The sequence below is a fragment of the Balaenoptera acutorostrata genome, chromosome 9 (assembly GCF_949987535.1).
Source record: "Balaenoptera acutorostrata chromosome 9, mBalAcu1.1, whole genome shotgun sequence".
Lineage (NCBI taxonomy): Eukaryota > Metazoa > Chordata > Mammalia > Artiodactyla > Balaenopteridae > Balaenoptera > Balaenoptera acutorostrata.
The window spans coordinates 13,852,845-13,865,362 of record NC_080072.1 but is presented as its reverse complement, the minus strand read 5'-3'; the positions used below and the strand labels follow the sequence as shown (position 1 = coordinate 13,865,362).

General features: G+C 39.6%; 1 protein-coding gene across 1 annotated transcript in view; it reads right to left on the bottom strand.

The window, feature by feature from the left end:
• The window catches only part of FNBP4 (formin binding protein 4), a 46,824-nt gene that overhangs the window by 13,998 nt on the left and 20,308 nt on the right, over positions 1-12,518 (bottom strand). The window contains exons 11-15 of the mRNA XM_028166214.2: positions 9,259-9,392; positions 8,085-8,272; positions 2,730-3,040; positions 2,036-2,180; positions 1,283-1,635 (exon numbers count right to left, since the gene is read on the bottom strand). Coding sequence (XP_028022015.2) covers positions 1,283-1,635; positions 2,036-2,180; positions 2,730-3,040; positions 8,085-8,272; positions 9,259-9,392 — 1,131 coding nt within the window. The remainder of the gene's footprint in view (positions 1-1,282; positions 1,636-2,035; positions 2,181-2,729; positions 3,041-8,084; positions 8,273-9,258; positions 9,393-12,518) is intronic.

Below are 12,518 nucleotides of genomic sequence, written 5' to 3'. Positions count from 1 at the left end.
TTACTAGAGAAACAGAAATCAAAACCAGGAGGGACTTCCGTGGTGGTCCAGTGGTTAAGACTGCTCCCAGGCTTCCCTGGTGGCACAGTGGTTGAGAATCCGCCTGCCAATGCAGGGGACACGGGTTCGAGCCCTGGTCTGGGAAGATCCCACATGCCGCGGAGCAACTAGGCCCGTGAGCCACAACTACTGAGCCTGCATGTCCGGAGCCTGTACCCCGCAACAAGAGTGGCTGTGATAGTGAGAGGCCCGCGCACCGCGATGAAGACTGGCCCCCGCTCGCCGCAACTAGAGAAAGCCCTCGCACAGAAACGAAGACCCAACATAGCCAAAAATAAATAAATAAATAAATAAATAAATTTATTAAAAAAAAAAAAAAAGACTGTGCTCCCAACGCAGGGGGCATGGGTTCGATCCCTGATCAGGGAACTAGATCTGGCATGCCGCAACTAAAGGAGCCTGCATGTGGCAATGAAGATCCCACGTGCCTCAATGAAGACCTGGCACAGCCAAATAAAAAAACAACCAAAAAAAACCAGCCCACAATGAGATACCACTTCATACCTGCCAGGACTGACAGAATAATTTTTTTAGCAAGTGGAATGTACCCAGTGTTGGTGAACAGCTGGAGATACTAGTACCCTTGTACGTTGCTGATGGTAACGTAAAATGGTTCAGTCACTGTGGAAAAAAGGCTCCTCAAAAAGTTACGCACAGAATTACCATACGATCCAGCAATTCCACTCCTAAATATATATATACACAAAAGAAATGAAAATAAGTATTCAATATGCATGTACTCATATGCATGTTTACATAGATACTGTTCATAATAGCCAAGAAGTATAAAACAATCCAAATGTCCATCAATGAATGAACGGATAAACAAATTGTGGTATATACACACAATGGAATATCATACAGCCATAAAAAGAACAAAGTACTGATACAAGCTACAACATGGATGAACCCCCAAAACACTGTGCTAAGTGAAGCAAGTCAGAGACAAAAATTCACATATGCACAATTCCAGAGTAGGTAAACTGGTGGAGACAGAAAGCTGACTGGTAGTTCCCAGAGACTAGGGGAATGGGGTAATGAGGTGTGCCTGCTTAATGGGTACAGGGTTCTCTTCTGGACTTACGAAAATGTGACGTAACCAGAGAGAGGTGGTGGTTACACCACAGTGTGAATATACTAAATGCTACTGAATTTATACTTTAAATATCACCTCAGTAAAACAAAAATCTTAAACTAAAATTTAAAGAGAGATTTACTATACCTTATCTTTCTTTCCTTTTTTTGTCTTCTCGGGTGCTGGCATTTTGGGAGCTGGTGGTGGTGGGGGGGGAGGAGGAGGGGGAGGGGGAGGGGGTGGGGGAGGAGGTTCTATGATGGCAGCAGCAGGCACAGCACCGCGGGCCTGGACTGGCTGCAGTGTGGGAGCAGTCACTGCCATTGGGACGGAACACTCAGCATAGCTCATAATTGCAGGAGCTGATGCCAGTCCTAAGTAATTTGACTGCAGGTTCATTCCTCTGGCCTGATGACCCATTCCTGTTGCTGGATGGCTAGCTGATAGTGCCTGGTGTCCAATTCCTGCAGTCTGCTGTCCAATCCCTGTTGCCTGGTGACCTAAAACAGAAAACATAAAACTATAAAAAAGACATTGTGACAAAGCCAAAAACAAGGAGGAGGAAAAGGAAACTGGGAGTTAGATCACCTACAAAGTGATTCTAATATACCCCCCCGCCAAGAAACACACAAAAAACAAACAAAAAACCCAGTCACATTTTCTGGTGTTCTGAATATTTTAGCATTAAGGTACTTAAAACATCAAGATCACTGATGTGTAAATGCTCAGAAAACAATCTGGAAGGATATATGCCAATGTTAACAGTGGTTTTTAAGTAACTGAAAGAAATGCACATAAACAGTGTTTGCAATGAAAAGCCTTTAACATTAATTTATGATATCTAATTCTGGAAACAAAGATAATACATTGATGAAAATACATTTTAATCACAATGCTTACCTGTAGCTACAGCCGATTGGCTGTAGAGGACCGGAGAACTACCAATGGTAGCTGACCTCTGAACTGCTGCAGTACTAATTTCTGTAGCTTTTCTCTTTATTGCTTTAGTGGAAGGAGAACTAGAGATGGTACAGTCAGCTGAACTCTGAAACAGAGAGTCTAGTCAGTGGCTGTAGCCCCTGGTTAAATATCCTCTTCTAAAATAAAACATGTAGGGACTTCCTTGGTGGTGCAGTGGTTAAGAATCAGCCTGCCAATGCAGGGGACAACGGGTTCAATCCCCAGTCCAGGAAGATCCCACATGCTGTGGAGCAAGTAAGCCTGTGCACCACAACTAATGAGCCTGCGCTCTAGAGCCCGCGAGCCACAGCTACTGGGCCTGCAAGCCACAACTACTGAAGCCTGCGTGCTGCAACTACTGAAGCCCACGTGCTCTAGGGCCCACATGCCGCAACTACTGAGCCCACGCACCTAGAGCACGTGCTCTGCAACAAGAGAAGCCACTGCAATGAGAAGCACGCGCACCGCAACGAAGAGTAGGCCCCAGTTCGCCGCAACCAGAGAAAGCCCGCGTGTAGCAACGAAGACCCAACGCAGCCCAAAATAAATAAATTAATTAAAAAAAAATAAAACGTGTCAATCATGCTCTGGTCCCCCCCCAAAACTCTTCAGAATGCCAGATGGCATTTCTCACCTGGCTAGTTACAACTGTGGTTTGTGCTGAAGGTTTCAATGGAGTATCCTCCTCTGTTCCTGGAGCAGGAGGCTCCTCACTTCCTTCATCCTCCATCTCGACCTCCTGGATCTCACCATCTTCTGCAGGAGGAGGAGGAGGGGGAGGGGGAGGAGGGGATTCTGGAGGTGGAGGTGGAGGCGGTGGCATTTCCAAAGGTAATGGAGGTTGAAGCACAGGCACGTTTGACTGAAGAAGGGTCCAGAATGGAGTAAGTGGCATGAGTGATGAAGAAGAAACTTGGCCAGAAAAGGACTCTTTACAAAGAGAACCTATGAAAACAAATAGGAGTCAGGGAAAAAGCAAGCCTAAAACTCCATGAACACAGAAATGTTCAACTGACTGTAGAGACAAAATCTGTCCCACAGACATCTATTCTACACTGATGTCACTGAAATATTAAACTCAGTTCAAAAATGACTTCCATGAAAAGATAAATTTATAGAATTTACTGTTAGCACTCGGCCCAGCTGTGTTATGCTAGTCTTGTTTTCTGGGTACAGATTTATGGCGGAGTAAATGAAGCACATCACATCAACTCAATGAGAAATTCAGTCATCTGAACCTGAAGTTTTTTATTTCAAAGACACACAACTAGAAGGCAACATTCTGGGGGCTTCTTTATTTCAAAAGTGAAAAAGTGAGTGAATGATGTGCATTTGCAATACTGATTCCATGTACTTTATCTTTTAGTGAGTTAGATAAGTGATTAAGGATGACCCAGAGAAGTACACATTCAAAACACTCACACAAACTCTACCCATTTCAATTAATTTGGGTTACTAAGTTTCAAAAATCCATTTGCAAGGTGATATTGTCAATCCTATCATTCCTTCACACCTTTGTGTGAATTATTCATTTGCTAAATCACAGCAACAAATCAGGGAGGGTAATTTTTTATTCCTGTGAGGAGAAAAGGGAAATCAGAGAGCATGAATCTTCAAGGTAAATGATAATGAAAAATATAACACAGAGAAGAAGAGGTGTTTGAAGATATGGAGGATTTGAAATGGCTGCTGAAGTTAAGAAATTACATCTGAGGAGCTGCAGGGTTAGCTTTCCTCAAAATTTGCAAAAGTCATAGTTAATTACCGCCCTTTCTCTGCTGGGAAAAGCTTTAAAGATTAGAGAAAATAGGAAGATATACTTACTTGCAGCCTTCCCCATCCCTCTTTATCGTCAATAGGGAAGTTTCACAATATTTGGGACTATTAGATATATATCTCAGGAATGCTGAAGGGGATTTTCTCCCTAAAATCATAGAATTTAGGAGTAGAAGAGACATGAGAAATCGTCTAGTTTACCCCTCTCATTTTAAAGGTAATGAAACCCAGGAGGGAAATGACTTGCCCAAGATCATATAGCTCTTAGTGGCCAAGTCTGACCCCTAGTCTAGTGCTATTTGTTTGTTTTTTTTTTTTTTTGGCTGAGCCATGTGTCTTGCTTGCGGGATCTCAATTCCTCCACCAGGAATTGAACCCGGGCCACAGCAGTGAAAGCCCAGAATCCTAACCACTAGGCAACCAGGGAACTCCCCTAGTGCTATTTTAACAACATGTCCTGGTGAAATATCAGGAGTCTAAGAGCTTTAGAAATCTCAAATTTCACTTCTCATGGAGTAGAGATCCAGATGCCATCACCTGTCAAATTTCATGGTCAAAGCAGCAGATTAAATAACGACTCTAATAGAAGGCTCTAGAACAAGGATAAGGCCTTTTACCTTACTTTGCTCAAAATACACCACACTGGCACTCAACAATGTAAAACCAAAGCAGCCATGAACCATTTGGCTTTTAGAATAGCTTCACTTTTTTATGAAACAGGTAGATGATAGATTATGTAAGAGACTTTAAGAACATAATTCACACGGTTACTCTAATTATTTTGAGAAACTGCTTACTACCAAGGAAAAGGGAACTGAAAAAAATTCACCAGAAAACAAGAATTCAGTTTTCCAGCTAAAAGACTTCAAGTGTCTCATTAACCTTTATGAATTTCTACACTAACTTGTAGACAGTTTGGGTATGGGCAGGCACTCTATTACATTACATAATAGTACATCAAGATTACATTAGAACTAAGGAAGTAAACGTTGAAGATTAATAACTTATTAAACTGCCTTTTACTAAACCAACCACAATATATGGTAGGTAAACAAATTTGTCAGATTTATATATCGGTAGGTTTCTCATCCAGAAGCATAATGCAATACTGGTATATTTATGATGGTGAGAAGCTGCTATGCAGAGGAAATCAAGAAAACACAGTAGGTTCAAGATTAATAATGTGGTTTACAACCTTCAACAAAGTTAATCAGAAATAATTGAGCTTTCTGTAAATAGGAAACAAACTAGACTTGATAAATTTAGATCATATAGGAGCACTTTTAGAGTTAATATTTGAATCCTAAACTAAGTTTACTCAAAACATAAAAGCTGCATCGTAACATTGATAATTATCTCCTTTAGCTTAAATACAAAGAATTTCGAGAAATCCTAGTTTGAATATCCACGGATGTCATATTACATACTGCTTCTCTTCATTTCTAAATTTAACCCAGTTGAGGTATTTTGCCATTTAAGAGAATATTAAGTCTGAAGTCCAAGGAGAGAGTAAAATGGTATATACACAGCTTTTATTATGTGCTAATAAATTTTTTAAAGTATCAAGCTTAAAAACAGAATACTGTGAGGATACAAATGTTGAATTCTCCAAGAACATATTTTTTCTATGAATCTTTATTTCTATATAAATAGAAAATCAGGCTTTCTTTCTTATAAAGGTAGGCTTCCTTTATTGTTTTCCTATATTCCCCCCAAAAGTATTACTGCTTAGTATTTTGAGACAAGAGGCCAGTTTATCAGTTTAAATCAAGAAATTATTATACAAATAATAATTCCAGAGACTTTTTGGAAAAGCAGCTTAACTTAACCTGACAAAAGCCCAACAAAACAGACATGTTGGGTATCTTGAAGTATCACTCATCTTAAGAGATACAATGTCAAATTCAGACATGGAACAATGAACAAGGATTAAAAATGAACAGAACTTTGAAACTTCCTTGCTCCTCAGTGTATAGTTTTTCTTCTTTAAAAGATGATTTTAACCACTGTTGGGCTGACAAAAAGCAAGCATTATAAACTTTCTTTACAGGCTTAAAATAGTGATTGGTATTGCTCTTCAATTCCAAGGACCTTAGTACAAGATTTGGATTTTATTTAGATCAAGTTTATCATATGGTTTTAGTAGCTCTCAATCAAGAGGCTCAAAAATATAAGCTGGTTTACCAGTGGCTTTTTCCTTTACCAGACAGTACCAACTGCATGTCATTAACAAAGGGAGAAAGTAACTTAATGTTTAACTCTAAGGTGTTTACACACACTTAGCATTAGCAATTCTAGAATATTCAGCTTTAGAACATATAAGAAGGGACATTAGACAGTGGTCAATAAGGGAATCACCAAACCAGAACCACCATCAAGCCTCTTCCGTTCACTAACTATTAAAAAGTAAATAAAACCAAGTTACTAGGGCTTCCCTGGTGGTGCAGTGGTTGAGAATCTGCCTGCTAATGCAGGGGACACGGGTTCGAGCCCTGGTCTGGGAAGATCCCACATGCCGCGGAGCAACTAGGCCCATGAGCCACAATTACTGAGCCTGCGCGTCTGGAGCCTGTGCTCCACAACAAGAGAGGCCGCGACAGTGAGAGGCCCGCGCACCACAATGAAGAGTGGCCCCCACTCGCCGCAGCTAGAGAAAGCCCTCACACAGAAACGAAGACCCAACACAGTCAAAAATAAATTAAAAAAAAAAAAAAAAAAACAAGTTACTAGACGTATCTACTATTCACTACCCAAAGAATGAGAAAGTAATATAAAGAAAATCTCTTCATGAAAATGGTACACCCTGTAATTTAAGAAAATATTTTTCTGAAATATGAAGTAGAAAACCATTTTGCTATGTTCTAAAATTATATGAAGTAGAAAACCACTTTTTTGCTATGTTCTAAAATTATCTGCAGTCATAGATGCCTATTTTGAGTGACCTGATAATGATTCTTAGGCTATTTAAGAAGTTAACAAAATCATTGGTACATGACTATTTTTATTTGCTACATAATCAGAACTTTTCTACTGGGATTAGGGAGCCAGTAGAATACAAAATATTATTTTTGATAAGCAGAGGACATAAGAATTCAGCTCTTCACTCCCATCTTACAAAAAACTATCTTTTTATCCTCAAAGGTTCGTGACTTTATTTTTTCATTTTAAAAAATTGAAGTATAGTTGATTTACGATGTTTCAGGCGTACAGCAAAGTGATTCAGTTATACATATATATACTTTTCAGATTTTTTCCATTATAGGTTATTACAAAATATTGAATATAGTTCACAAAGGTTTTTGACTTTAGAAATCATTCCACAACACTCTTACCTTCACATGCTATCATTTAAACAAACATCTACCGGTTTTTCAGATTGAAAGGCTGTTTGTTCATCACAGTCTGGACTATGCTTCATTAGCCACTTATTTTTGTCATTGCAAGAAAGATGGACTTCGAGAAAAAAAAAAAAATGTATCTTCTTCCATAATAAGGAAATCAAGCAATGGCTCTTCAGATTCTCAGAGTAAATGAAGAACTATGAAAGCCTTTTTTTTCTTTTTTAAATTTATATAACCAAACTGAAGTTCCCTAAGAGTACTTTAACTGGATTGAGCCATCTTAATTGTTTTATACTAGAATATTGATCATTTGCAATGATCAATTATTTTGCTTCTCTGAAACAAGTATGGTCCTAGTTTCACAGCATTTATTCAGATCATTTTGGTTTGTAACAACCATACTTCCTACGAGATTAGTGAAGTGTAAAAATGAGGTTGCAAAATCAGCAGACTAAGTGCTCTACAGAAAGGCAGAACAAATCTCTTATTACTCCACATAAATATCGACAATTTAAATAACTGGTTCCTTAGCACTAATTAGAATTCCTGTTATTGGAAATCCACAGCTTCGTCTGTGGCATGACAGAATAGTTAGAGGACAATCTTTTAAAATAAAAATACACTGGCTCATAATTTTATATTTTAGCAGAGTCTGGTATCAATAGTATGCTTATTTCCAACTAGTCACTACCTTAGTTTTCTTCAATATAAATCCTGCATTCTTTTTTTTCTTTTCCTTAGGGCCATTATTTTTTAGTTAGAAATTTATGTGATTATGATTTAAATTATTTTCTTTTACATGTTAATACAAGTCTTTTGTTTTTTCCTCTAAAATAATTTCTCTCCAATTAAAACAGGGTAAATTGTCCCACCTGTGGAATTCTCGGAAGAGTCTGTAGAATTTGAGTCAGTGCCAGTTTTGTCTTTCAAGGTCTGTTTAGGAAGAGTCTCGTCTCTACTTTCTTGTGCTTGGCTTTCTTCCTCTTCCTCCTCACCATCTGGGAACTCCCACTGAGACTCGCCCGACTGTTCGTTTACATAGAAATATCGTCTATGATCCCTAAATTACAAGAAAGAAAACACATGTTTTAAGACCCATTCTCCTACAAAGACACTTCCATTTGGTCCTGTCCCAGGACAGCAGTCTGCTCTCACAGGGACGAACCTCTTCTTAATGGACTGCTATTCACAAAGGCAACAAAGAGCTTTGACAATTGAGGATGGAGAACCAAGGATAATTCAAAGCTATTTGCACTGCCAGCAGCTCTGTGAATACAGCCCTGAGCCCTCTCACTCCAACAGATGACTTAGAAAAACACCTCTCACATCTATTTTTTTTTTTTTTTTGCCAATGCTTAACAGGGTTTCAAGTTTCATTAGCAAAGGGACTCAATCTCCTAGAACCCTAATTTCCCTTCCAAAGAAGAGAATGAAGTTTGCGAAAGGTGACTCTTCCCCTCTTGAACCGTGGAATTCACATTTCATACTCTTGATACCAAACACAGTGAAAGCTAAAGAGAGGGAGAGGATCTGGGAGCTGAAAAATAAAAGAGCAAAGATTTCAAATAACGAAAAAAAAATCAAGAAAAGCCAAATATAAAAAGAAATGTTTTCATCTGACCTGCTGGCAGAAGATAGTAATCTTGTTCTTCATTCACATCTTCAGCCACGAAGCTTTCCTTAACTTCACCGAGGTTAATCAGGAGTAGTTGCTTCCAGAGGTCCTGTAAAGCGCACAGAGCTCTCGCATGCGCTTAACCCCCAAGCCCGCCCTACTCCGTGCAACAACACTCTGGAGTAAAAACCAGCTTTGTCCAATCTTGGGAAAAAATCCGTTACATGGAACACTTTAGACATTGCTTTTTGTTTCTCCAACGTGTGGCTGGCCCAGACTCTGTAAGTGCTTGGGGTGCTTTGCCTGCCCAGCACCGCTAATGCAGCTGCTCTCAGTCTCCAGACAGGCTGTCAGGTCGTCAGGTGGTGGTGATCACAAATCAAGTCTGAGATGTCAAAGGTGAAAGGTGAAAAGGGGAGAAGAGTGCGTACCTGTCCCAGTGGCAGGACCAGCCTTTAGGAGTGGCGTTTATTTCATACTGTTTTAGTTGTTCTGCTGCATCCTGAAGTTTTCGTTTAAGGTAGTTTCCATTAAGAGCCCCTTCCCGCCAGTCTGCAATCCGTGTCTAAAATAAAAAAGCAGTAAGTTAAAGACTTATTATGATGTCAGGAGGCAGAGGTAAAAGGAACTTAAGTCTTCTGGTCCATGATGTATACTCTGGCAGCAGACTAGACCAAACAGGAAAAGAAATCCCACCCTAAAAAATCTTGTTTGCTCTTCAGAGTTCTCAAAAATGAGACTGGACCCCAGTACTGACAAATCTCCAATAACTGTGAAAATGAGTAGCAGTAGTTTTGTTTTTCCCTTTGGACTATATGAAGATGGTTCCCCAGTAACTTTATTTTTTGGGTAGATAGTTCATTCAATTAAGTAATGTTATTAATCAAAATTAAAGGTTTAGTTCTCAGGGAAATCAGTCAACTTCCTACAGGAATTCCTTACCTAATCGTAACCTATTTATCGTAAAGTACACAGGTTACAAATAGGATCCAGAACTTCTCTTTTTAAATAGACCTATAGGGAGTTCCCCGGCGATCCAGTGGTTAGAACTCCTCGCTTTCACTGCCGTGGGCCCGGGTTTGATCTCTGGTGGGGGAACTAAGATCCCAAAAGCTGAGTGCCACCCCCGCCCGTGCCCCGCCAAAAAAGTCTATTATGCTTTAACACGTATAAAGTACTTTCAACATTATGTGGTCTCATCATCACTATGAACAGAATTTAATTTCTTAGAAAAATAGAATATATGCCAATTCAAGGGGGTTAAGTATCATCATCATACACTAACTCTCAGTATTTATTTCCATAATTATGTTTTGTTTTGGCTAATACACAGTTTTATTTCCTGGGTTGGTGGTTCAAATATACATCAAGATTAAAAATTTAAATTTAGGATTGAAACATAAATAAGACAGATTCCTCACACACACAGCATTTCATTCAAACATTGACTGTTTATACTAAAAATGACTAAATTGGTACTGAGCTCTGACCCCCACAGCAACAGTCAGCTCTACCCACCACCAGAGCCTCCCATCAAGCCTCTTAGATAGCCTCAACCACCAGAGGGCAGACAACAGAAGCAAGAAAAACTACAATCCTGCAGCCTGTGGACCAAAAACCACAGTTACAGAAAGACAGAAAAGATGAAAAGGCAGAGGGCTATGTACCAGATGAAGGAACAAGAAAAAACCCCAGAAAAACAACTAAATGAAGTGGAGATAGGCAACCTTCCAGAAAAAGAATTCAGAATAATGATAGTGAAGATGATCCAGGACCTCGGAATAAGAATGGAGGCAAAGATTGAGAAGATGCAAGAAATGATTAACAAAGACCTAGAAGAATTAAAGAACAAACAAACAGAGATGACCAATACAATAACTGAAATGAAAACTACACTAGAAGGAATCAATAGCAGAATAACTGAGGCAGAAGAACGGATAAGTGACCTGGAAGACAGAATGGTGGAATTCACTGCTGTGGAACAGACTAAAGAAAAAAGAATAAAAAGAAATGAAGACAGCCTAAGAGACCTCTGGGACAACATTAAACGCAACAACATTCGCATTATAGGGGTCCCAGAAGGAGAAGAGAGAGAGAAAGGACCAGAGAAAATATTTGAAGAGATTATAGTCGAAAACTTCCCTAACATGGGAAAGGAAATAGCCACCCAAGTCCAGGAAGCGCAGAGAGTCCCATACAGAATAAACCCAAGGAGAAACACGCCGAGACACATCGTAATCAAAGTGGCAAAAATTAAAGACAAAGAAAAATTACTGAAAGCAGCAAGGGAAAAACGACAAATAACATACAAGGGAACTCCCATAAGGTTAACAGCTGATTTCTCAGCAGAAACTCTACAAGCCAGAAGGGAGTGGCATGAAATACTTAAAGTGATGAAAGGGAAGAACCTACAACCAAGATTACTCTACCCAGCAAGGATCTCATTTAGATTTGATGGAGAAATCAAAAGCTTTACAGACAAGCAAAAGCTAAGAGAATTCAGCACCACCAAACCAGCTCTACAACAAATGCTAAAGGAACTTCTCTAAGTGGGAAACACAAGAGAAGAAAAGGACCTACAAAAACAAACCCAAAACAATTAAGAAAATGGTCATAGGAACATACATATCGATAATTACCTTAAACGTGAATGGATTAAATGCCCCAACCAAAAGACATAGACTGGCTGAATGGATACAAAAACAAGACCCATATATATGCTGTCTACAAGAGACCCACTTCAGACCTAGGGACACATACAGACTGAAAGTGAGGGGATGGAAAAAGATATTCCATGCAAATGGAAATCAAAAGAAAGCTGGAGTAGCTATACTCATATCAGATAAAATAGACTTTAAAATAAAGAATGTTACAAGAGACAAGGAAGGGGGCTTCCCTGGTGGCGCAGTGGTTGAGAATCTGCCTGCTAATGCAGGGGACACGGGTTCGAGCCCTGGTCTGGGAAGATCCCACATGCCACGGAGCAGCTGGGCCCGTGAGCCACAACTGCTGAGCCTGCGCGTCTGGAGCCTGTGCCCCGCAACGGGAGGGGCCGCGATAGTGAAAGGCCCGCGCACCGCGATGAAGAGCGGTCCCCGCACCGCGATGAAGAGTGGCCCCCACTTGCCGTAACCAGAGAAAGCCTTCGCACGAACCGAAGACCCAACACAGCCAAAAATAAGTAAATAAATAAATAAATAAAGTAGCTATAAAATTAAAAAAAAAAAAAAAAGAGACAAGGAAGGACACTACATAATGATCCAGGGATCAATCCAAGAAGAAGATATAACAATTATAAATATATATGCACCCAACATAGGAGCACCTCAATACATAAGGCAACTGCTAACAGCTATAAAAGAGGAAATCGACAGTAACACAATAATACTGGGGGACTTTAACACCTCACTTACACCAATGGACAGATCATCCAAAATGAAAATAAATAAGGAAACAGAAGCTTTAAATGACACAATAGACCAGATAGATTTAATTGATATACATAGGACATTCCATCCAAAAACGGCAGATTACACGTTCTTCTCAAGTGCGCACGGAACATTCTCCAGGATAGATCACATCTTGGGTCACAAATCAAGCCTCAGTAAATTTAAGAAAATTGAAATCATATCAAGCATCTTTTCTGACCACAGCGCTATGAGATTAGAAATGAATTACAGGGAAAAAAACG